The sequence below is a fragment of the Lagopus muta genome, chromosome 6 (genome assembly GCF_023343835.1).
Source record: "Lagopus muta isolate bLagMut1 chromosome 6, bLagMut1 primary, whole genome shotgun sequence".
NCBI classification, from domain to species: domain Eukaryota; kingdom Metazoa; phylum Chordata; class Aves; order Galliformes; family Phasianidae; genus Lagopus; species Lagopus muta.
The window spans coordinates 16,434,360-16,461,181 of record NC_064438.1 but is presented as its reverse complement, the minus strand read 5'-3'; the positions used below and the strand labels follow the sequence as shown (position 1 = coordinate 16,461,181).

The following is a 26,822-nucleotide window of genomic DNA, read 5'->3' as shown; positions in this document are numbered from 1 at the left end:
GGTCTGTTATAAACATCAGTCTGATCCTAAATCCGAGACACAGCACCATATCAATACTAGGAAAAAACTATCCCAGCCACAATCATGAGAGTTACTAAGTTCTGTTTCACTCCTGCAGAAATGTAGATTTAGAAATGGTTTTCACTACGGCAGTTTGCTCCTTCCTTTCTTGCCTCCTCTCTATCAAAATATGACTTAGATGATTAGAGTGATGCAAATTAGAGATGATGGGTTTTCTGGATTCCTCACACACTCACAGTACTGCATCTTCATGTGTCCCTACAAAAATGACTTGTAACAATAGGATATTGGGAGAATTGGTTGGGGAATACCTTGTTATAGATTAGGGCAGTTTCAGAGGCTCACGTGGGCCAAGTTGTGTTCTGTACTTTTGGGATAGGAAGATCCTCTGTTGTAGACATTTCTTTCCTGCAGCAGTGCAGCACCCTCTCCTATACAGCAGCCTGAAGTGCTGCCTCATTCTCCTTTGGGCTTTGTTCCTTGGACAAAATAGACAAAGATCTCTTGCAATGCTTTCTGCCTCTGCAGAAATATAGGGATTTTAGGTATAATACAAGATCAGAATTGCTCAGAGGCAATGCAAGAGCAGTCCAATGGCTAACAATAAAATCCAAATAACAACGGAAAATGGACAACCCCCTAGTATTTGCTAATAGAGGAGTGTCACTGCTAAATATGCCTTGTACTGCTTGTATCCATCGGGATGCAAATGTGGTGGTGTTTCTTTTCTTTAAGTTTATGCAAAGACCTGAAGAAGAACTGAATTAACTCTCTGCAGCCCGGAAAGTGCAGCAATCTTTTTCTCTTCAGCCCAATCCTTGTCTCACAGATATTTTAACAGTGATGCTGGGATCCCAGCCTTTGCTGGCACCATAACTTTTCAGGCACCACTGCATACTGTATGCACTCAGAGAAAAGAAATGTTCAGGTAGTGACCATAGTGACCTCATCTTAAAAACAACAACAAAAAACCACTCCCACCAAAAAGAAATAAAACAAGTCAGGAAGCTCAGAGGCTGCCAGATGCTGTCATCTTCTGCAGTCCTGCTATTTATTCCACTTGGATCCCTACTATGCAATACCTCTGCCCTTTAACCCATGAATGGGGCTGTGGAGATCTCTGCAGCACCACCTTCTGCACAGTAAGGAGACAGAAGAGATGATGCTGGCCAGAAATACGCTCATCCTGAGAGCACAGCGTGGCACCGTGCCACACAAAATCATTGCTCCAGAAAAGAGAAAAAACGCTCTTCACCCCGTGCCAAAGAACCAGAGCATGTGCAGATGAGTAACAAAATGGAGTGTGCTAAAAGAGCAGGAAATAAGTTCTGGGTTTCTTACTCAGCTTTCTTCCTCCTCTAGATACATTCTGCCTTATTTTTGCTGCACATCTTCACAAGACTTTCTTTTTTTTTTGCATTGCTACCACCTAATGGTCATAATGTCTTTGCCTTAACTCTAATGGCAGCAATTTTGTCCCACTCATATACAGATTTTAGACAGAAATCATACAATGGCTTTTGTCTTTTTATCAAAAAAGAATAGTAGCAAAATACCAAAATTACCATCAGACTTCCATCACCCCTTTTTCCCTCTTTCTGGGGGGGTTGAAGTCTTTCTTCCCTCAGTTTTCCTGAATTTCTAATGATGAAGGTTATGATTAATTTGCAGAGTAACCCTTTTCTGAATGCACGCTGCTCAATAAATGAACAAGCTGCTTACAGTAATTAAAGTAATGTCATCCTGTGCTCAAATTGCTTGTGCTAATAGGGCTAATTGGCAACAGCCAGCATTAAGTCTGATTAGTCATACGTGTCTAATGTCATCACCAGTGCCTATAATTTTCTACACAGAGGGAATTTCACATCTGTTTTAAATCACTTGTCTGTTGTCTGCATTGGTTTTCTTTCCTATGTTATTTTATCAAAGATTATTTTATTACAGTAAATGATAGAAAAGTTTATTTTCTTTTTTGAAAGTGAAGAAGCGCATGGTGGAGAACACGACGTCAGGGATGGCCAGGGCACTCATTCTGAACTATTTGATTTCAATTAATAGGAGTGGATTTTCCTCCTTTCGCATATAGCCAGCTATCCCCTCCTACAGGATGTGGATCAGCTGCAACAGAACATCCATCTAATCAATTTAGGCCACAAGCTGGATTTCCCAGTAGAGCAGATGAGCCAAAAGATCCACTTAAATTTATTTCAGAAATTTGCAAAGAATTACCTTCAGGATCACAAACTTCCCAGCTTTTGCCCTCTTCATTGCAGGCAAACTTTCAGCTGTGAATAGAACAACTGCTGATGTTGAATCGATCCAAACAGACAGGCATTATATCGCCAAGAATCCAGCGCTGCAAAGCGCAGCTTCAGAGACCAAGGTTTCCTGCTGTCCTTCTTGCACAACTCTTTCCTATTTGGAGATTCTGTTCTCCCTTCCCTTACCTACCACCGATTTCTACAAGCGCTTCTCCTAAGCTGTACTTAGTGGATGGCTGGAATTGACACAGCTTTCTGTGTTCTCTGTTCAAATATTACAATTTTTGAAAGCATGAAACTGTCCTCAAATTCTGTAGCTGACTTTTACATGTATTCCTTAGCTAATTTTCCCTAGCATCCAGTTTTAGCCAACATAATTTTATGGCTACACGTGTGCCAATCAGACATTGGACTCAGCATTTCTCAGCAAAGACTACAATTCCATAATCAAATCAAGTTAAAAATCCCTTCCTACCTTCCATAGATTTGCTGTAGTGAGCTTTTGGTTTTGAAGAAAAAGTTGGGTGTAAGGCAGTGCACCCCTACAGACAGCTGATGATGTGAGAAGGCAGAAGATGCTAAACCTTCTTCTGTCTCATTTCAATGCTTCAGATCCATGTAACAATGGCTCACTGTTATTATTCGTTACATCTGCCCCCTTGATTTATGTAATACATCGCACCGATACCAAACTAAGAATACTGACACAGTGTGCTTTTTCAATTGCTATCAGAATAGTATTTTACCCAGAACTATTAAAAATAGTCAATAAAATTAATGCTCTCCATCTACAGCCAGAGGCAAAGTACTGGCTCATAAAGCAGGAAGAACGAAGTGAAATTCCATGTTTTGATTGTACAGCACGGTCCTGAATCTAACTTCTGCCACACCTTGAAAGTAAAAGAGTGTGCCTAAAACAACATTACCCAGACTGCTCAATGCCATAAAAGCCAGAGCTACTCGTAGTGGAAGAGTAATCAGAAGCTGGAATCAGCTTATCTGTTCCCCCCAAGTGTAATTATTTTCTTTAGAGTGTAGAAAAATCTTATCTCTAGCACTGCTCTCTTATGTCCTGCAAGAAATTAAGGATCAAGCTCTTACACAGAAGGGAAACAAGGCTCTTTTACCATGAGCAGCACTGGGCAGTACTGACATAGCAAGTGCTGCCTCTCCTTCATTTCTTGCAGGAGCAAGTTTGTTTCAGTGTTTAGGTACTCTGCTATTTACTGCAATGTTTTATCAGTTTCATCTACAGCCACTACACATGGCAAGGCAGCAGCGAGCAGTCCTTGCACAGATTGATACCACGATGGCAAAGGCAGGAGAGGCCCAGTGTGTCATCTGCACAAACAGCTAGAAGCCACTGTAACAGAGTAAGAACGCTCCTAAAGATCAGCAGGCAACAACTCAGGTGAGTTAACTTCCTTTGGATTGCATTAGACATTCCTTAGCCATCTGGAACTTTGTTATACCACAGAGACCCTGCCTTTCCCATACAGAGTGCTAGAAACAGTTCATATCTGTGCAATACCAAATTCAAAGCCACACAGTAAACCTGTTTGTGAACTGCTGGTGGCAGCTGTTGGAAGAGCTAAATCAATCATCTCACCAACATATCATGAACAGAAGCATAACTGTCAATAGATTAACAGCACCAGTACAAGTTTATAGATGAAGTCAACATGATGATTCAGTCACCAATACTGGAAATCCCATCTCTTACCTAAGTTTCTGAGAAGCCATAAACACATGAAGAAAAAGGCTCAAGTATTTCATGCCTACAGGAAGCACAGCAGGACCCTCTTTGATGAAAGTTGAAGTTGGCCTCAAGAACTGGAGGCATCAGTTCCTCCTCTTCCCCAAATCCAATTACAGCCATGCTGGCCAGACACCAACAGAAGTGTCAACATTTGCAGGGACAGAAGCTAAAGAACATTTTGTATTACTGAAGTACTCCAGTATGGGCTGAATCATGTGCACACGTGCCTCTTCCTCCTAGGATTGTAGAGCTGAGTGCATTTAGGATATGCACCACTTACATGGCACCTGGCTGCATAAGAAAATGTACTTTACTCACACATGTGAGTGTATCTCCATGTACACAGATTAAAAGTTCTCTGATGTGCTTGGGTATATTGCATGAATCGGGTAAATAACAATAACTAACTTGATGTCAGCTTCCACATCACAAGTACAGAGAATTATGTCTTCAAAGTACTTTAAACCAGACATACCAGTGCCAGCATTAAAAAAAAAGCTGCACACTCAGTTTGCCCTTCGGCTTCTCAATTCTTAATTCTGAGGAAACTACAGCAAAATAGAAGGATGCGATTCTGTAGATACATCAACATCCCCAAACTCCTCTTTATAACCCCTTCCATTTTGAACGTTGGCTGACCAACATGCACAAGTCCTGTACGGCTCACTCCAGAGCAGAACTCTCCTGTTCTCCAGTAAACTCTCCTCATTTGAAAGCACATCTCAATGATGGTCTAGCAGAGAATACAGAATAACCACCTTCAGCCTTTTTTTTTTTTTTTTAAATAATCTTTTAAACCAAGTGATTAATAAGCGTTTTTATAAGGACACAGATAATTGATATAGTGCTCTGGAGAAACAAGGTCACCTCAATCTCAGCAGACACAGCCTCTAGGCTCATGTTAGCTATCTCATCTCATTGTCTGATACAGGAACCATTAGATGACAGTCAACACTTCAGATCTTCCAGTAGGAAAAACAACAACAACGAGTGATTTTCCTGCCACTCATTTTTGTTTGGCACGAGGAACAACAGGTTTTATTTGTCAGGTAGACATCATCAAGCTTCAGGACCTCAGCAGATGAACCAGGTTAACCTACTACCCAAAATGAAATTGTGGCCTCTAACAGAAAACTGGCTTAGATAAAAAGGGGAAGGGAAGAACCTACCATTAGTCATGTGCAATTCTTCCAACCAGCAAAAGCAGAAAAAGTCACACATCCTGTAAATAAGAGGTTCAGGTTCCTTTTGAGAAAGACGAGGCAACACTGTGACTTCCTTGAGAAACAACCACCAACGTGATCATTCACAGACTAAAACAGTGAGACAGGCAGCTCAGTCTGAGCGACTGGGCAAGCTGCATCTGAGAAACCTGACTCAGCAGCAAGACAAGGTTCAGGTGACTGCACATCACATGCAGAACAGATAAGTGTGATTTAAGTTAAGAGTCTTCAGAATCTGAATTTCAAGATGCAGAGAACACAGATCGCAGAAAAGGCACCCACCAGCACTCATAGGAAATGAGAAACGAGAACACTCCTCTTGAAGGAGGTCTTGGAATCAGGATTACATTATTTTAGCTAAGGCCAGGCTGATGAACTAAAGGTAATCTGAGCTCATGTTGCTCAGTACCTGCTGATTCAGAGAGAAAGAAATGCATCAGACAGTAACCCTGACTCATCTACAGGAGAGAGAAATGTTGAAAAATACTACTAGCTGAGCACAGTTCTCTGCTTTAGCCTGTAGCAGAAGAGGAAGAATTACGGTGGGACTTCCCATGATGTCACAAACACAAGTTGAATGCTTCTATTTTTACACTAAGAATCTTTTTAATTCTATGGGCTTATGCTTTCTCTATACTGTAACCTTAATTCTAACAATAATGGCACAGAAGGATGTCGGTGCCTTATTTGATAGAAAATAAGATGCAAAAAATAAGACAGAAGCTTAAAAAAAAAAAGCTGGTTGTTCCCACATTCTCTTTTAATTTCCATTCTGATTTTGAGAAACAATGCACACATCTACAGTAGAGCCTGAAGCGCTCATACTGCATTGCACTACTGGCCAGAGGTGATGCTGAAGTATATTAACAGCCAGTTATACACAGTAAATACTTCCTAACTGCATAAAGTATATGTCAAAACAAAGTAATCTCCAAGGAAATTAAAACTAATTTCAACAGGAACATAAGTTCATTATGAAAAATTTATCTTCCTACGTCTTTCTTACCTCCTCATGGGAACGTCACCGTGAGTTTTCACAGCGTGCAGCTGACAATGCAGAACAGTTTGAGAGACAAAAGCTTACTAGCCGAAAGAGAAACTCCACTCCAAAGCATGGTTAAAATGAGTTGAATTTACAAGGACTTAATGAGATTACTTCAGCTGTCCTGCTGTCAGTGAATACCTGTCAACTCACTCAACAGACGGCGTCATATTATTAATCAAGCTTATACCTTTATTTCAACGGAATAACCTTGCTGAAAAACTTCAGACAAGGCTTATACTTTTAACAAAGGTTTGCACTGATGTAACCAATCAAGGTGGTGAGATTCATCCATTCTACCAGGTAACGGAGACAGGTCTGACAGGGCTGGGAGCTACTGCACATACTGCTGGTCTGGCAATGCCTGTAGAAGTCCTTTCATATGCCACAGTACCCCCGTTTTCAGTGACTGCACCTGCAGTCATTGCCACGAGCACAGTGATATGCTGCAACACGAGCGTTCAGAACAAGGTTGCAGTAAGCTTGCTACGACTGGCTAACTGCTACTGGATACTGCAGAACTGCAGGAAGTCAAGCCCATACACAGGTACTGGATGTTACTCCGTCAAGTCAAATTTGATTGAACAGATTGGGTAACAGAGCCATTGAGATGATGCAGGATTTCCCTTTACTGCCAAAGCTTTCCCTTCAAGTTCAGGGTTTCCAGTACAAGCAATGTACTTGTGGGCAAAACATACCACAGACCTCAGAACAAGCTCGCTACATCAAATCTAGTTTAAATCCCAGGTTTAACACACCTCCCAACTTAACAGCAAGTGCAGTAGCTCAGAATCAGACCACTAGAATCAGCATAAAGTAGGTTGGCTTACCTTCTCCCTAGCACACCTTTTAGACAGAAGGCAGACTACGCTGACAGAGCAATCTGCATTTATCACCATCACATCTCTACTCACCTGAAAGCACATGGTGGGAATGGAGGGAAAGGAGACAGAACACTTCTTTTCAATTTTGATCTCCTGCATGAACTAAGTAGCAAACTGTCACATCAGTTCACTATCAGAAGGAAGGACAAACTACAAGGTTTGGCTGAACTGCAGGCAACAGGGCTGAAATACAGTTAATGAGTGACACTGTCAGTACCACCTTCACTCCTCCTGGCTACGTAAGAAGTGATGGCACCTTGCTAGCGAGGGACAAATCACTTCACTGGAAAGGACAGAAGGAGACACCACACTGCTCTCCTGCACGTGGGATTTACAGCTGCACTGCAATTCCTGCACTGAAGTGAACACTTCTGTTTCCAAAACAGGTAAGAAAGTGATGAAAGGACAACTGCCAACCTCACCATTAATAGATAACACTTTCAGAAAAGGTGCATCTGGAAGCAATTCTGCAATTAAACAACATAAACAGACTCAATTCCATCATTTATAAGGTACAAATAGAAAGGCAACTATAGCTTCCAAGTCCTTCTATCATAATGTTTTCTTTCTCCGTTTTCATACAGCTGAGTTTGCAACAAGTTGCTACTAAAATCTTCTGAGGAAAATGCAAGACAGGAAGCAGTAAGTGCAATGCCATTGGACTTTTTTCCTTTTTTTTTATTTCTGTATGCAATGTAATGTTTAGGCACGTTGCTTGGGACGCTTTCTAAAATAAATCATTGGCCATTGTTTAGAGTATCCTTTTGGCTTTAAATACTGGTCAGGAGAACAAATGATGTAAAAATAAATGAATATAATTATTACAGAAATAAAAATGGATTTGCATCTAAAAGTGCAGGAGGTGAAGTACTTTAACCCTTTCACCAGACAATGTGGCAATATACAGAATATTGCTTCCGTTTGTTTGAGAAGGCTGTTGGAATTGTACACTGACATAGAAAATTATAAATTACACAGAATTAGTTTCCATAATCACTATATATATATACACAAACCAGCTGCGAAAAAAACTGGTTTAGAACATACAAATGAAAGCCTCACACAGATCAGTACAGTGAAAGTAACAATTAACATGCTCTGCTGCCAAAATCGGTATTAAAAGAACACTATATACTTTTAAAATGCGTGTACTGTAATTACATTAGCAGCACGGGCATTTCATGTACTGGACTCGTCTAAGAGGATTACAGCGTTTTCAATACGCAGATTGTTCTGAAATGTTCCGTTGTGTAATGCTGGGGAGTAAAGTAAATCTTGGTGAACGGGTTAAAAGGCAGGTGAATCACTTAACACAACAAGCCATGTGCACCTCAAATATCCTAGTGTTTCACCTGTAAGGTATTGTTTCAAGCAAACAAGACTTAACAGAACATATGGCTTTACAGTAACATCAATTTGTCAACTAAGTCGTAGCAATAAATACTTAAAATCTCTACCAATAGACTTACATTTTTGATCTGTCTTAAACAATACAGAAAACAATTACCAATTAAAAAAACCTGTTGTAAAATGTTGAACACCAAAATTCTCATTTAAATCACTTCTGTAAGCTAAAACAACCAAAATAACGTATATAGGGCATTTCAGTTCTACAATTCTTCGCCAACCTGGAAGAAACATGAATTTCAGGTGTGGGGTTTTTTTTTTTTGGTTGTTTTTTTTTTTTTTTTTCCTTCTTTTTACAAGGTGAAAAATGTATGAAAAACTGCTAAATACTTTGGTCACACTAATCATCAAATAGTTATGTCTCAAATACATTAGATTTGTGTATTCACTTTTTTTTTTTTTATAAAACTATTCTTACAGCCATTTTTAACTATAGTAACACTACTGTCATCATTACATGGGTGGCAGGATCTTATTTCACAGGCCACCCGTTAATTAGAACAATACAATATAAACATACGCAAAAATTATTGGTATTTCTCAATGTGCAATATTTTTACACTTATGAATTTCTGTACAATGTCTTAAAATCTAGAATATAAATGTTGCTGGTCCTGATCCCTTGCAAAATTAGTGCAGCAGTAACTGGCTTCAACAGGCTCTAGATGAAATCCTCAAGAAACGCTCAAACCCCCGGGTATCAGTTCATTTTCTTCAGCCAAGGCAGCAGACATCACATATCATACAGGGCCATTAACAGATGTCTCTCCTAAAAGGGTGCGTTGATCAGTCCTAAGAGGCCAAAAAAGGATGTAAGTGTACAAGAAACAGGTGGTGTCATTTTTTTTTTCCCCACATGCCCAAATTTGCAGACAATGTTAAATTAACAAAACTAGGAAGAGCTCCTGAATTCCTTGAGGTGGAGAGTCCTTGCAGAGAGATCTTGACAGATTAGAGCACTGGAAAATCACCAACCACATGGAGTTCAACAAGAGCTGGATTGCCCACCTGGGATCAGTCAGCCCTGGCTGTATATACAGACTGGGGAAAAAGAGGCTGGAGAGCAGCCCCACAGAAAGGGCTCTGTTGTTCTGGCTGGTGGCAAGTTGATGTGCGCCAGCAGCGTGCCCTGGCTGTCAAAGGGGATGCGCCAGGCCCAGCACTGCTGCTGAACAACGGAGGCTTGTCCTGCTCTGCACTGCAGGGCCTCGCCTCCAGCACTGCATGCCATGTGAGTGCCACAATGCCAGGAGGACATAAAACTGTCAGAGGGCATCCAGAGCAGGGCTGTGAAGGCGGTGAAAGGTCTGGAGGGCAAGGAGTGAGGAGCGGCTGAGGTGCCTGGTGTGCTCAGCCCAGAGCAGAGGAGCTGAGGGGAGGCCTCACGGCAGCTCCTCACAGGGAGCGGAGGGCAGCACTGAGCTCTGCTGTGCGACAGCGACAGGGCCTGAGGAAACGGCATGGATCTGTGACAGGGGAGGATCAAGGGAGTGTCAGAGCAAGGTTCTGCATCAGAGGGTGGTGGGCACAGCCCCCAGGTTCAAAGAGCATTTAGACAGCACTCAAAAATACAGTTTAGTCCTGGTACGGAGTCAGGAGTTAGACTCTGTAATTTTTAAGAGTCCCTTCCAGCTTGGGAAGTTCTGCTCAGACAAATTAGCAAAGGCTGTGACATTTCTTCCAATCTACTGATTTCTACAGTTCGGATTACAAGGTTCTAACATTCGCCACACAGGGAAGCCAAAACCCACAAGTTTTCCTGTAAGTCTAATTAAACTTTTCAGAATAGAATTCCACAGAGCAAAAAGGGGGAACGAGCTAATTACAGGCTCATCCTTTTCTGGGAGTTCTTTCTATCTCGTTTGGCATAGCCAAAGTAACTCAGCAAATGTGTTTCATCTTTATCGAGTAACTGAATGGTCTCTGGAGCTGCTGATCTCTCCCTTAGAGAACCACCAATAAATAGCACGCTTCTGAGACTTCTCCACAGCTTACTCTGTGAGGCAAAAGATGACACTGGGATACTTCAGATTGCATTTGAAATAAGCAACTAAGACATAACAGGAAAAACAACTGCTTTGGTGATTACAAGTTTACAAGCTGCTGTTTCACTAATATTTTGAACTTCAGACCATCACTATGAAAGGTTGGTAAGTATGGAAGAAGTTAAAGAGCAAACCTGTAAAAGTGAAAATGGTAATAGTATATACAGTTGTAGATAAGTCTGGGAAAAGATGTGAGCTCAGCTGACCTGGTGTAATGCAAATGAAGAGATCAAATCAGCTGTGCATCAAAATATTAAGAATTGCAAGCAACAAAAGCAAAAAAAATCTCAGCTTCCATTCAGCGCAAGTCTACTGAACACATGTGGAGCTTCCTTTAAAGAATATAAATACCATTTGGAACTGCATGAGAAAAGTTACCTGTAACTCCTGTTCTCTGATGGTGTACATCACAGAGAAGCCACTCTTGGGTCCGTGCTCTACATGCACATGACCAGCAGGAGTCCCCCTAGCTAAGTCTTTGGCTGCTAAGCACTAAAAACACTTTTTAAGAAAAAATATGTACATATTAGATAAAAAGACAGACAGCACTAGACAAAGTTAAACACTTTTTAGAGAAACCTGTAAGGTAGGAAACAAGTGCTGCACAGAGAGGAGTTCTGACAGTTCAGAAGGCAGTAAACTACAAACTAATTGGAAAACATTTACAACAGAAAAGGGCTCCTAGCAGAGAGTATTACTGCGGCCACCAGCCAAAGACCTACCTAGGGACTCCTCCCACCAGTCACACATGCATGGAGCCCCAAAAGTACAATTCAGTTTATCTAGACATTCGTTCTGTACGTACATGAGGATCTGCTGTGACAGTCACCTTTAGAGAAAGCACTGAGCTGCGCCATTCAATGAAAGGAGTTCCTCGAGATTCTCTGTAACCCAAAAGCAATCTGAGGAACTGCTGGCTCTGAGAGCCCTCTGTCGGCTAAGACGAGCATCTTTACTCAGCAGGCAATCACCTCAGAAGGCAAGGACCCACACACTTCTTTCTTCCCTGTAACGCAGTGCTTAGCACTGCTAGAAATGCTGCATCGATAAAAACAGCACCTCTAGATAAAAAAGGGGCTGTGGAAGACAGAGTTTCTGTGTTTCCCCCTGTAAGTGGGCAGTTTTCTTCCAACTGGATCAATTTCTTGATGAAGTTTACTGAATGCACACAGAGTAGAAAGATCAGGCTTACAAAAAAACGGATCAATATTTCAGTGTAATCTCAGGTCCTGGATGCAAAACATACCTACTCAAGCTAGTCCCAGACAGACACAATCTCTAATTTGAATAGGCTTGCACCTTTTTTTAGTTTCCATAAAGTATAATCAAAAACATTCACAAGAGTTCTGTTGCATTATATGTCAAGCTATCTTCTGAATCTCAGCTTATGAAAGCTTTACATTTTCTTGCCTAGAAAGAGTGTAATAGTGCCTACAGTCTTAAAAAAATGACTAATACTTGCAGAACATTTCTGTGAGAAATACCAAGTTCCTCTAATAATAGTTTTATATCTGTGGAAGTTGAAAAATACCTTTTAAACTATTGCAACTTAATATTAAAATACATCTTTGTGTATTCATATATTCAGAATCCTAACGCCTGCTTACACTGCACAGCAAAAAAAGTCCCTGGAATTGCTTTGAGTTAAGCAAAATCCTCCCTCCCTTCAGAATATGCTCGCTGTCAGAACTCCTGCAGCTTCCCAAAAAGAAGGCACAACACTATTCCTCCAGGCTCTGCCCTGCAGCAAGAGAACAGACCCCAGGGATTACTCAGAATTCAGTAACTGACAAATGCACATCCCTTTTGCATGGGTTTTCTTTAAGACAGCACAGTTCCTCTTGCACACTAAATTCTATCTACATTAGGAAACATCAGCATTAACACCAACACAATCTTCTGGGACTGTAATACCCTGATGAGCAACAAGCCATTGGCTCCCAGAGGAGACATGTAATTAATCTCCAGGCAAATGTACTAAAGTACAGGAAATAAGGCTCTCTTCCCCTGCTCTGAGCTGTGCAGCTTGCGTGGACTGGACTCAACTGCAGCCCTTCTGCCTTCAACAAGATCAGTTCCAGCCATCTGAGACTTCTGGCAGGACGGAGGCTGAAGCAGTGCAAAACTGTCCTTACTCTTGCACAGCAGCAGTTGGAAGCTACCTCTGCCAGACACCGCTCTGACCTAAGTCCCTGAGCGAGGTTCTCACCAAACACTACTTTCAAGGGTGGAATTCTTCTCACCTACTTCAAATTCTTGGCTGTTGCAGCGTTTAAAAACATATTTCTCCCTTTGACAGTTGTCAGCTCAGAACTGTTTACTAAACCACTATTCTCTAAGACTGTACTAGCAACCAAGCTGCTAAAGAACAACATTTCTTTCCTCCAATACATACACTGAGCAATCCAGATTGCTCCAGAGAACTTTATTTCAAACCACTTATGTACTTTGAGAAGTTTTCTCCAAACCTAAAAGTATTTAGATCAATACCTCACAAAGACAAAAGTGCAAACAGTAAGTGATTCAAAATTAGAGGCAATTATTTGACCAGTTCACAATTAAACAACATGATTTAAGGCATTTCCCTTCCACGCAGCTGCAGTGGTGGATTCCCACCAGCTCTCCAGCAGTGTAAATACAGAATGAAAAACAGCAGCCCCAATTTACAGCAATGCTCAGGACAAAATCAAACATATCCCCATTTTTCCAATCATAGCTTTCATAATTCTTATCAAGTTTGTATCGTGAACCAATACATAAAAGAAAATAGAGTGGGAATAGGAATATTTACAACAATATTTGCAAGTACAATAACACAAGGCAAATACATTCCTGATGACTCAAGAATTTCAGTATGGCTGGACAACACAGCAGTAAAAATCTCATAAATAGATGCAAGTGCATACGTAGCTTGAATTAAAAGCAGACCTCTTTAGGTTAGTTCCATTATAGAAAAATATATAAATGCTACTTAGAGAGTTGAAAGCATCCCTGAGTGCAGTTACCTCTGTTCTGGACTGCTGTTAGTGGGCTGCAAAGCTGAAGGAGCCTCTTCCGCAACCTCTGCGTTCTCCTCTACCACATATTTACAAGAAGCATCCTGCGAGGTAGACAATTTTCCTTCCTCACTACATAAAAGGAAACAAGGCATTTAATCTGTGAGTTTAATTTTTAAGTTACAATACGTTTCAGACGACAGCAGAAAATAGGGAGAAGGGTTTGGTGCGTCACATGCAAATGGATTTTAAATTATGATTGAAACATGAAGATCAGGCATATGAGTCCAGACTTAACAAACACTGAAGGCACCGGCGTTCAAAACCATTAAAAACCGACTGGATAAAAATGCAGGAAATACAATGATTACAAATACAACCAGGAAGTAAATAAGGAATGGTGTGAAGCCCACAGCGATAACGATCAGGGTTACAATCCTTTACTGTACATACCGATAGGATTTCAACACTCTGAAGCCATAAGTATGCAAAAACAGAAGGGAGAAAGTATAAAAGAAATTCAAGATTCCCTTAGAAATTGGCATCGACAAAGTCTGTCCATAAAACAAATCAGTAGAATCACTGACTCATCACCACCTCTACTGGTAAACGACCCGATGGCTACACCTGTAGGTGCAGCACTCATACCGGCCTTTGCTCTACTGCAATTCACCAGTGTCTTCTCAGACATGGAACTGAACACAGCTGGGTGAAAAAGCAGCGTGCAAAACTTGTGTTTTGCCTCTTCAGAGAACTATAAAAGCCCTGGCTTCCCACCTTGTCCCATTAACTCAGGCCCTGATTGGCACGTCAGTGTACAAAGTTATCTGTACAGCGACAAGGGCAGAGGGCAGCTCTGCAGATGACCGAGTTGTTCTCTGCAGCATTAAGTCTAGTTAAGTTGTCTGGAGCATTCTAAAGTCATTGCTGATTTCTCTTCCTCCTCTTACAGCTCTCCTGCCGATGGATCCTCCCTGTTTCAGAGAATCCTTTTCTTTCCTCCCACATATCCTTAAATCTATGCAGCCTATAAGATAATGACTTATCCCTGTGAATGCTCACCAACACCCATTTTCCCATTTGGTTTATTACCTCATTTGTCTTAAAACTCTGTGTTTGTTTGAAATACTTGCCCCAAGCACCAGGTCTTTTCTAAATTTCTTTTGTCATTGTTCTTAAAGAGGTATCCTCCATTCTCCTTCTCAACTTCTTCTCCCTTATCAACTAAGCTCAAAAGTCATTTTTCTCCTTTGCAGTTTTCCATATAGCAGCTCCTGTCCTTATGATGCTTCTCCTCAGCACTGATTTGATCACCACCCATCTTCTGTTGGCAGAAACTTATACAGAACTTAGGTCTGAGAGCATCCACTTTGCCACATATGATTTCCACTCTAAAGCTAAACTGATCTATTTTTTTTAATATTATTTCCTCTGGATAAAATATATATTTCCCACTTGCTGTCTGGGCATATTTAAAAGTAGGTTTAAAGAAAGCCACGTGAGCTCTGACCGATATGAGGCCACTTATCTCTACACTGGACCTAAATAGTCCACGTTAAAGAACTCATCCCGTCAACTCTCTTGTACGCTTCACATCCCCCCTCCCAGATCAAGATCCCAGATTCATACTCCCTCCCTTTGCACCTCTCTCCTTTCAGCTGAGAAGATCCATAGCTCAGGCAAGTAACTCCATGACGACAGGCAGCAACTGCCACCACGTGCTGCCTACTCATATCAACTTCATTTTCTGCACTCTTATCAGAAGCCACAGAGCTTGTCGTTTAAAGCTGTTTAAATGTAAAAGCACCACTGATATCCAACTGTGACTGAACTGTAACAACAGAAGTGCAGACCATATAAAAGCGTTCTTTAAAATACAGAATGAAGACAAGATTCATCATTTACTAAGTCAAGAAGTCATTCTGATTCCATGATATTCCACTCCAGAGTCACACTGCTCCTTTCAACTGCTGAGGTTCAATTACTCTAACAGCCACTTGATTCTTTAAGTGCTGCGCAATCAGAAACGCTCCCTCCCCCACATGAAAAAGCATTTCTTGGCACTTCATCTAGGTTACAATTTATTACTTAGATATCCAAAAGGATAGAAACAAGAGTGACTGAAAGCTGTTATATTTCAATTCCCAGAGCATTCAGAATCAACTCTTACTTGTCTACTAACAGGACAGCTAGAAGTAAAACTGCATTTAAGAAGGACAGCATAGGGACTAACTCTAGGAAGTTTTTTCTTTGGAAAGACAGTGGCTCTTTTAAACAATCCCTAAAACATACAGTCAATTTCTTCTCACCATTTAAAACTCAAACAGAGACAGATAATAGGAAGTATAAAAGAATGAGCAGAGAGCTGGATGCAAAATGCTAATAACATGCTGATCCATCAAGATCAGAGCAGGGAAAAACAGTATCAATATGGGCAAAAATATAATTGGTCAGACTAGTTAGCCTCTGTTTCCTTATGTTAAGAAGTGACACCAAATAAAAAAACATTTCATCATTAAGATTTGGTATACAAGGTGGAAACAAATTTTACGTATCACGGTCCTTGTACATGTAATATGGAGTATAACCATACCTTAAGGCCATGTATCAAAATCTAACACTTTGTATCAAAAGATATCAAAATTAATGAGCTTGTCTGGTTCGAGACTTCTGCGTACCACTAGGAGACCAGAACAGACTGACACTGACATCCACATCACTGATGACTCCAGATTTCTGAATAATTACTCTCAAGAGCAGCACCCAGCTGCCCTTCAATCTCTCCCTTCCAAGCTCTTTTCACAAGGGACTGAAATCCAAATCAAATACTCAGTTGCAACGTTTAAAAGGCTTTGGCCTTGATCTACAATTGCATCATTATTTTAATGTACATTAAAATGGCACAGTAACGTGCATCAGGCTCAAAATGGGGCCAGCCTCCCCCTGCTAACTTTCCAACGACAATTCAGATTTGATAAGGAAAATCTTATTCCAGTAACTAACCAGAAATAAAGTTTCAAGACAATTCCATTTCAAAAAGGGCTCTGGTTGAACACTTAGGAATTCTCACTTGAAACTCTTAGTGATGACAGTGTTCCATCAGCAGCACTTGTAAAACAAGAGTGGGAAGGCAATACATCAGGAGTAAACTCTCACCTTTTGAAAACAGCCGTTTCAGTTTTAGCATCTACAGTAAGGCTCAGCGTCTCCTTCATGCTGCCATTCATTACTGTTTCTGTTACCTTGTCTGTATTTTCTCCATCCTCTTCTCCATCTGAGCTGGCCTCCATAGCAACACTTCCTGGGGCTGGAAGAAACCGAGCACTTCAGTACATGGCTGCTCATGTGGTTACTGCGATACATTTGCTTGACCAAGACGTGAGTAGAGTGGTATGAGAATACCAAGTTTGGTCTTCTACAGCCCAATTCATTGCATGATTTCACGCTCTACAATTTGCCAGTAAATTCCCAAGTACTGGAAAGCCTCTGACAAATCCAATCTTTCTGGACTTCTCATCTGCACTTTGAGTTCTGTCTACTAATACATACAGAAAATTAATTAATGCAGGTTTGACTTCTAATCGTTTCATATAAATAGAACAAGGAGTACACGTATACATAAAAGGTAATTTCAAAAGGAAAAAGAAGAAAGGGGAAATCTGAACACTTTGAGGTCTGTTGCACATGGGAAGAGAGCAGAGGCTACTGACTATTCTTGGGCACCAGCACAGCTAAGTGCTGCCAAACGCACGGCTTCTCTAACAGAAGAGATTTAGCTTCCCTGCTCATGATAGGAAGGCTTTTCAGAGGCAGGATTAACCAGGAAAACTGAACTTCAAAATTTTTTTTTGCAAGTCATTCTCATTGGCTAGCAGAAGAGCAGAACCAAATGAGAGGTCCCTGCATCCAGTATAGTTTGGTGAGGTCTTTCTTTGGTTCGAGTGTTAGAAATCAATCCATTCACATTTCTGAATGCAGCGTACTCACTTTCCAGCTGTGTTGGAAGACCAGCTGCATTTGCGCTCAAGGGATCCATTGGCTCTGTGTTTGTTTCCATTTCCACGGGAGAATTACTTCTTAAGGAATCTGTCGAGCTTCAAACACAAAATAAAAATAAGCTTTACAAACAACAGAATGAAAGTTGCATTTGGTTCTTTCAAAGGCACAAAGCCTCGAGTATTACTGAACCTGAATGACACCAAGTTCACGTGAGTCTTGGCTAAGGTGTCCCAAACAGAAGTTCAGTAATGCAAAACCCAGCAGAGCACGGCACCAACTGAGGATATATTTGGCACTGCTGTTATTTTTACCTGCAAAGGAGATGCTGCAAGGCACAGAACTATTGCTGGCTGCTCACAGTATTCCCAACATTCTAAGCTTCTTTTTAAATGCACTTTTTGGAACCTCAAAAATCAAGTTCTCTGCTGAGACTGTCGACACAGGCCTTAATTATTGACTGCAGAAGTTGTTTTACTTTGATTTATCTGCTCAGTGGTATATACAGCATAGCTACAAGGTTTTCTGATGTGGAGCAATTCAAAATACGAATTTTGACCACTTGAAATGCTTCCATCATTTACAGAGTAACATCTTCTCAATCCACTAATGTGGCAATGCCATGTCTTCATTTATAAACCTTACTAGAATATGGCAACTCAGATTTTACATCTGTAGGGATGATGAGGTACTCGCACAGAGGAGCTCAATTATTTCTGACACACTGATCACACCAAAAGAAGAAAGTGTACGTGAGCTGTGGTCGAAATACTACAGAGCTGCCTTTCTAGATTCTGTAGTTACATAACCATGTGTGTGCTTTGTTTTGTTTTTAAACTAAGTTTAGAGCACTGATAAAACAGAATCATCATCAACATTTTATGACCCTCACATTCAACAGTTACGTGTGTTCCTTGAGTTCAGTCTACACCAAAGAAGTCATAGCCCACTTCCAGGCAGAGACCAATATTCAAGTACACAAATCATCTTCAAAAATCCTCTAAAACAATGACCCTTTAGGTTTCACTAATACTATAAAAGCCTACTGTTTAAACTGACCATACAAAGATCCAACACTATAATGTGTGGGGCCTTTGAACACAGCACACTCTGCATTACCAGCAAAACACCTCCAACACAGCCTTCGTAGCGAGGCACACCCCAACAATACCAAACAGCAGCTGAACTGGCCCTGTATCACAACTGTTCTTACCTCAAAGAGGATGTGAACTCTGAAAAAGAAGCCCAGCCAGTTTCTTTGGCTGGCATAGGTTCTTCTGTACTCCACACATCAGACCCAACAGAATCCAGATTGGTACCATGCGCAGTCTCCATGGGCACATCAAAGTTAGCCGACCAATTGGGTGCTAGAAAACCAATCAGCAAATTCATTAGGAACCCATTTAAGGAATGCAAATGTACCTATGCCTAACTCGCTGATTCTCTACGTGCACATTCCAAAAAGAGCAGCAAAATTCTTAACTGTATTTTAAAGTACATGCAAATGAATTCTCTATATAGTTAAACTGTGTATGCACTCTTTAAGAGAAATTCTGCTATAAGGCAGAACTTCAAAAATGGTAACTCTCAGTATTCTGAGAAAAATCATTAGCACTAATCTGAGGAACACAAAAACTGTATTAGACCACAAGTGCAGTTCCCCTTTATTCCTTAACCTAACATTAATGGTTGTTGCAGATTTTCAGTGCTAGTTTCTATACTTAAAAAAAAAAAAAAACAGCACCCTCAGGTTTTTCATCCCTTCCTTCAGTTTCCTATGCACATTTTCCTCAACACAGAAAATGAGCACAACAACGCAGGTACAGGTGGTCTCTAACATCTCATGCATTAGCTAACTTAGCACTGCTAAGTTTCAGAAAAGCTTAAAACCCCTTATGACTTCAAAATATTTACTGGGATATTAAATTTTGGAGCAGTCTGGACTTAAAAGCATCTAATTGAGGATAGGTCAATTCAAAATACTTCACCTACCCAAGGGAAACATTTTCTTCATTAACACTTACATACAAAAAAACAGGCTGAAAAGGAAGCTCTGACTAGCAATTAGAAATTCCAACCCAGGCAGATATGGGAGGAGACCCACATGGATCAAAACTTGTTTGACACACAGATGCCAACGACACCAATCTGACAAAAGAAAAGAAAACCCTTAACTATTCCTTCTATTGTAATTTTTAATTCCTTACAGTCTAGATAAACACAGGGCTTTTGCTACAGACGTTGCCAGTTTAAGTAAAGCCAGTTTAGTTTGCAACTTGATTGTGAAAACTCCTAAGCCAATTACAACAATTAATTTTCCATGTGAGAGCCCTACTGATACACACTGTAAACAAGATTATTCACGTGTGAAATGACACCAATCTCAAACCATTTCCCTTCTGCAGAAAGCGTTTTAAAAGAACACTTGAAGACAAAGTGTTGGCCTGAAAAATTTCTAGTAAGAACAACCATATTTTATGCTCAGAGATTAAAAACCTATCAGGTTTGCAAGCATCTGAGATGCGTAAATTAACTTTTATTTTTCCCATTGCTGTATTTTTCCTACTCAATTTTCCCTCTTGAAGAGTACAGACGTGAATTTTAGACTCCAGTAACTTAACTCAGGACATGTAAGGAATTTTAATTGCCCAATACCCACGTACTCTACAGCAAGCAGTCTTTACAGTGAGAGAGATTAAGATACTCGGAATAAATAACAATAGGAGGAAAGCTCTTACAAAAATAACACTGTGCTAAATGTAGCACTTTCCTATAATTCCAAGCAGTTGGCAGAAAAGTTACATACGTTCATTTAAGTCTACTTCCATTTTGTCCTCCGTATTGGCATGTGATTCAAACAAATCTTGCTTTGTTCCATCCTCTTCTTCAGAGTCAGTACTTTCTTCACTGTCCGTACTGCCCGAACTTAAAATACAAAGACAGAGTTTACATGGGATTGGATCTAGGGCACTACAGAATACTAGAGAGTTTGAGGCTTGATAGAACTGTAACAGCTATTGTCACTAATACATTAAGCCCAATTCATTAGTTGTCAGCATGCCCCTTATTTCCGCCCTCCCCCCAGAAAAACCAAAGGTTTATCACTTGGTCATGTAAAGAGATTTTTTTTTCCCTCTGCACATAAAAAAAGAGAACCTTCACTCCCATCACGCAGAAGAGATTAGAAAAGAGAAAGGAATTAGACCAGTTATCTCCATACACTAAACAGAAGCGCTGAATTGTAGAATTCTTGGCAAGACCAACATAAACATAAGAAAACAATTTATGTTGAAAACAAACCCAAACGTATTCCAGTCAGTCCATTTGCATACGTACTTTGTAACCTAGAGGCAAATTTCCCTTCCTGGTGAGCACAACCAGCATTAACAGTTTAGTAATGACATATCTAAGCACATGCTTGAAACACATCACCTACGTATACACAACGCCAGCATACAGAACAACTGCTCATGTAGAGGAGGTCTCAGCCCCACACACTCCAAAGGCCACAATAGAAGAAGCACATGTGGTTTGGGACTTAAATCACAGGAAGGTCAAAAAGCTATGCTGGGACAAAATCCAGAAGCCACTGGAGGCTGCGTAGCCCTGAGTTTTAGGGAACAGATGCTCCTTTCCTTCAGTGCAGCTGCCTATACAGTTTTATCCACAACTGCAGTATGAATAAGGGCAACTATGGCAACAGAAGTGGATACTCTGATTCTAGTAGCACTACAGAAAAAGAGAGCAAGGTCTGTCTACACAGGTAGGGACTGCCTTAGACTGGGCTGCCTTGGGCTGAACGGAAGGAAAGAAAAAGGAAATAAGCTGAGATGCAGAAAGAGCCAAGTAGTCAGGATAGCAATCTTAAGCAAACTAAGGCTTGAACAAAGCCTTACTAAATAATAAAAAATAGCTATCCCTCTACCAACTTCTCCAAAGAAAGGAAATTAAGCTGGACAGCCTGTGCAAACAGCCAACCTGAGGCAGAATGTGTACTCAGTGGGAAGGCTCACTGTAGTGCTGAACACAGATGTCCTACCTGGAACGTCTCTGGGACTCTGGTGTGAATGCAATATGTTTTTCTTCCCAGATGTCTTCTTCATCAGAACCACCATCATCAAACTGCTGTATCCGCTCCTTACAGCATGCCTCAAACAATGCTATATTGCCCTAAATATAGGAAAAATATAAAAGTCTCTTTATGGATTAATTATTCTACTTCAGTATTTTGGAAATACATGATTGGTTTGAAAAGAATCTTAAACTAGCAGAGAAAAAGCACCTCTCAGTAAGGACTGAAAAACCAGAAGGCATCAACAACTTAAAGCTCCTAAGGAAAGCATACAGTGGCACTTGTTTTAGTCAACTGCTAACATGCTGAGTGCACTCATCCAAGAGCTGCTGGGAGGCTCCATCGCAATTCAGAATGGCGCGTAGGAATGACATCAAAAGAGCTTTACACACAACTGCACCACCAAACATTCCAGCTTTATTTTCCGTAGCAGGATTCATTTCAGCTCAACTGACATGCAGTACATATGCTAGAAGTCTCTATTCTTCACTTCCTGTTACTGCTATCTTGCCAGAATGCTGAAACAGTGTCTATGCTCAACTCACGTGCAGTCTGCACTGACTAGATCCAAGCTTGTTCTTGAACCTGGACACACAAATTAGAAGCACTTGCTTAATATTAACCATAAGGAACAGTAATAAAGTAATCTAACTAGAAAATCTCCACAAGGCAGGAATAAGGTGTACTTACTTTCTTAAGGTTATAGATACATCATAAAAGAATAAACAAAAGCCATCACCAAACCTTAAAGGTCACTCAGTTTAAGAGACGGCAATTTTTCTGCAGGCACAGGAATGCATACTTACACTTTCATTTGTATTGAGGGTAAAGTTGATGTCTGAGACCCGATCAAAAGAAACACTGCAAAATAAATGATGCATGAAATACACTAAGAAAAGATGATGTTATCACACGAGGACATGTCGTTTTCACAAGTCCTTACTTACGCTATGAGACTAGGAAAGTGAGAAACCTAAAGAGGCAGTCATTTCCAACACAAAACCAAGCACACAAATCCTACTAAGGAAGTCCATCGTTCCTGAGGCTTTCTCAGCTGTGAAGTATTTTAAAGATACATCTCTAACTGAATCCTCCAAAGACCTCGTTAGCAGGTCTTTTATCTGACAATTGATTTCACCTCTCTCCAGAAGGTCCTTCTTAACAAGCAGCAGCAATGTGAAAAATTAACATCAACTTTGGTTTTCTGAAGACAACACTGAACAGCTCCGGTTTTTTAACCGACTGCTACACAGAAGTTAAACCTGCTTCCCCCCAAGCTGCACATTAAGTCGGAGGCTTCACACTTCTCCACATATCAAACTTTCCAGCAGTTTTACAAATTAATTACAGGTTTGGCTTAGACCAAAAATAACACCAGGCAAATCGAATCTCTGGGGGAAGCAAGAAAACAGAAAGAGGAAGGATAACCTAACAAACTCTCAGAAGAGTTAATACATTCTCTGGTCACGTACAGCAGTGAATTCAGAGCTACTCTCTTCCTCTAATCCTCACAGCTTTAGAGAACAAGGTACAAGACCAGAGATCCAAAGTACCAAGTGTCAAATGTGGCTGCACTACCATGGGAGCTGCCCCCACCCACCCCAGGATCACCACCTAGCTAGAAGTTGCACTACGCAGGTAATTTAAGCTGCAATTGATTCTTGCACAAGAGGCATAATCTTAAAGTAAAAGGCAGTTAATCTACAACTGAATTAAACTCAGTGTACCTACCACATGGCTCAAGGTCTCACTAAGTCATCTATCTTCCTTCCACCAAGATCATACACTACAAAGGAGTTCCAACCCCCACTCTTGCCAAAATTCACTTACTTCTAGCCAAGTTCCACAGTATCCTGAGCTACTTTCTCACCCATTTAAACTTCACCTATCCTCCCAGCAGATTACATGGTGTAACAAGGCAGCTCTGCTTCTTGGAAGGCATGTGCAAGTTTCAGGTAGCCATCAGTTACTAACCACATCTTACCGAAGAGCAAAGATCTTACATTTCATTGCCTTCTAACACTTCTACAAACCATCATCAAATAATGTTTTTACTCGATTTTAACTACATCTTCTTTCATCCCAAGCCATGAATTCTAATTAAATCAGTATTGCTTTCAGTTAGAACTCCCATTCTTTCCTCATTATGCATCAGTTTACTTTGAATTGAAAAAAACCAGAAAAGTTTGTCATAGTTTTGGTTTTGTTGTCTTTTTCCACTTGCCTTTTGTTGTTTATAAAATGTGACCAAGACATGCTCTTACATCTTAACTGCTATGTTCTAAGAAACAAGGGCAGATTTATAATGCCCTCCCTCAGTTTCCTCTACAGGAAACGGGGCATGGATTCCCAACATCTTCATAGGCAAACTTCTAAGCAGAGCAACTACCCGTTCTGCTACACTGATTCAGAGGGGTCAATGACTCTCTCTGTGCCTGCAAGCAGAAGTGCTCCCCAATAAAGCCAACTCATTGGTCACATCTGGCTTTTAAGAGCAGAGCTACAATTTATTCTTCACTCACAAGCTTTATGTTTTCACACTGACCAACCAGGCCATTTCAAGTGAACAATTTAGCTGTCGCTTTCCCATATAAACTGCTCAGAGAGGCTTTGTAAGAGCGCTCAAACACATTTTGGTACCAGAAGACAAGACTGATAGCCAACTGCATCACATGGATATAGGCTGGTATTTGTCATCACCAAAACCACAGAAAGAAAAAAAAGTTCCAGAGAGTACAGTCAGAGCCAGCATAATAATATACTCACTTGCCGATGTCATCTTGATCAGCAAACTTCTCATCGTTGAAGCCAAACTGGTCAATAAAATTGGACGTCATTTGTTGCATCTGATAATCAGAAAAGGCCTGGCAACCCCAGGACCAACGACAGTGATATAATGATTCTAATAATACTCTAAATCCTATTTGCCCATTTTGCTCCAAAGAAATAAAAGTCTCTCTAATCTAAACATAAGAGTCAGCAAAAGGATCTGCCATACCCTTGGAATTTTAATGGCAATACTGACTACATTTACTGATTTGAAAGCCAGTCTAATTGCAGCTCTTAATGAGAAAGTTAAATCTCTAGTTTAACCATGTGTTAACCAGCACCCTTCTGAATGAACCCTTAAGAAGCAGGGGAGCAACACAACATACTTGGCAAAAGAAGCAGCTGCTTTTCTTAATATGAATATTAAGATATGAGCAGAAAAAAAAGCAGAGAAGTCCATTAACCAGAGATAATGAGTTCATCATTAGCTGTATTGCTCATACATACATACTAATGGTGTCTCTTCAACATCTAGAAGAAACTGAAGAGCATACACAGCAAGTTATTTCACATCCCACACGTCAGTGCAGCGTCACAACTGTGTTTATGTTTTAAAAAGGATGTCAGTGCCAAATGCCAGCAGATAGGTGTACCAGGACTATGAACTAAATTAGTACTCATTCTCCTGGAACCTTTAACAGTGTTGTTTCTGCGTGTAACGTCAGCCAAGGTCAAGCTACTCCAGGACACATGGCTGATGTCAACTCTCTCGCTGCCTTCCCAGGTAGCCAAGGGGTCACAGCATACAGGCAGAACCTCTAAAGAAAGTGATGAAGCAGAACAAGGTGAATACAGAAAGGAAACAAGAGAACAGTGGAAAAAAGTTTGAATTAAGGCAAGAAAGAGAAAAATGATGGCTATAGAAGCATGAGGCAAATAGCAAGATACCATCAGTGAGTCTGAGAAACCCAAATGCAGGCACTGGTATGTAGGGTTACCATGCTACACCAAGCCAAAGCAGAAACTCTTGTATTTTGATCTGAGAGCATTTCAGAACTTCAGGATTTCATACCAACACAATTCATGTATCAGCCTTACGTAGGTTAACAATCAATTACTGACTGTCCCACTAAATCATTATTCATCTTTATGGTGGTTACTGAGAACTCTTCTTGTAAAGCATCTTCGCTATTATGGATGTTAAAAGTCAGGAGTGAAAACAGGGTGCAGCCATGAATGCCAGTCACCAGGATAAACAGAAAACTAAGACATGAGTCTCGTGACATGAAGGGATTATGAAACTCCTTTGGTCACTACATCAGAATTGTATACAACAGCATACAAAACGCAATTACCAACTGCTTGTGTGCCTAGGAGAAGACAGTTCCATCCCATGGTCAAATGTTTGAAAAAGAGACAAAAAGTAACACTAAACTAGTGCAGAACAAAAGAACAATGGAAGAGTTTCTACAGCCATAGCAAGGCAGCACATGAAATAGTAATTGCATGAGAAACCTTACATCCCAGGCTCAGCTGTCAGGAAGACATCTTTATCAAAGACATCAGTTCTGAAGTGCTCATCAGAAACCTGCATTAGAAGTGTCTCTGAGTGAAAAGAAACATTTCTTTTGGGCACAATGGGGACTTATTAGAAGTACAGCATCAAACTAAATTTGGATGCAAGTGTAATTCTGCATAAACAAAAGTTAAATTTGACAAAAAAATTAAAAGGTAAACAGGTTCCTTAGTATTTCCCACTCCTCACTCATTGCTTCCTAATGGGCACCCTCCTGATCCCCCCCCTTTACTTACTGGTCTACAGAGATTAGGCTAGCTGCAGCCAGTTATCTTTACTCATTAAAGAATGCTTTAAGTAATTTCAATGCATTTCCCATCAGTGACTTATCTTGCCTAATATCTTGCTTTCCTCACAAGACAACTTTAAATGTACAGCTTATTTAGCTAAGGAAAAAAAAAATATATATATATATATACATATATATAAAATATTGTTTCCTTCAAGTTATTCACTGCAGTACTACCTGCATTTCTGGAGATTAGCTGCCTGGATTATTAAGGGGTGCATGAGAAGCACAGAGTTGCTTTGAGATCTCACTTTCTCACTAGAGCTGCTTCAGATGGCATCCAACCTATCATGCTGGAATTTAAGCAGACCATACATGCACAAGACCCATGGAGCAGATAAAAATGAAACTCTCTAAATTTGAGCCACCACTCCCAAATCAAACCTTGAAAAGCAATTACTTATCATTAAGAGTATAGAAAATGTGCAAAGTACCAAAACCAGTCTTAGACTAAGTACCAGACAGCTGTTAGTATGAGCTAA

General features: G+C 40.5%; 1 protein-coding gene and 1 long non-coding RNA gene across 11 annotated transcripts in view; one reads left to right on the top strand and one right to left on the bottom strand.

Annotated features, from left to right (window-relative positions):
• The window catches only part of LOC125695404 (uncharacterized), a 45,360-nt gene extending 40,530 nt beyond the window's left edge, over window positions 1-4,830 (top strand). Inside the window, exon 10 of the long non-coding RNA XR_007377945.1 lies at window positions 3,526-4,830. This is a non-coding gene — a long non-coding RNA (uncharacterized LOC125695404). The remainder of the gene's footprint in view (window positions 1-3,525) is intronic.
• PPP6R3 (protein phosphatase 6 regulatory subunit 3) overlaps window positions 1,424-26,822 on the bottom strand; it is a 57,734-nt gene continuing 32,335 nt past the window's right edge. For 6 of the 10 annotated variants that reach the window (XM_048949694.1, XM_048949699.1, XM_048949700.1 and 3 more), the window contains 10 exons: window positions 24,473-24,570; window positions 22,513-22,567; window positions 21,674-21,804; window positions 20,441-20,559; window positions 18,848-19,001; window positions 17,626-17,732; window positions 16,795-16,945; window positions 14,092-14,109; window positions 13,648-13,770; window positions 1,424-9,389 (listed from right to left, as the gene is read on the bottom strand). In XM_048949694.1, the coding sequence (XP_048805651.1) occupies window positions 9,338-9,389; window positions 13,648-13,770; window positions 14,092-14,109; window positions 16,795-16,945; window positions 17,626-17,732; window positions 18,848-19,001; window positions 20,441-20,559; window positions 21,674-21,804; window positions 22,513-22,567; window positions 24,473-24,570 (1,008 nt within the window). In that variant the 3' untranslated portion in view covers window positions 1,424-9,337. Of the gene's footprint in view, window positions 9,390-11,020; window positions 11,144-13,647; window positions 13,771-14,091; window positions 14,110-16,794; window positions 16,946-17,625; window positions 17,733-18,847; window positions 19,002-20,440; window positions 20,560-21,673; window positions 21,805-22,512; window positions 22,568-24,472; window positions 24,571-26,822 lie in introns of all 10 variants that reach the window. The other 4 variants (XR_007377938.1, XM_048949701.1, XM_048949697.1 and 1 more) reach the window with 4 other exon arrangements.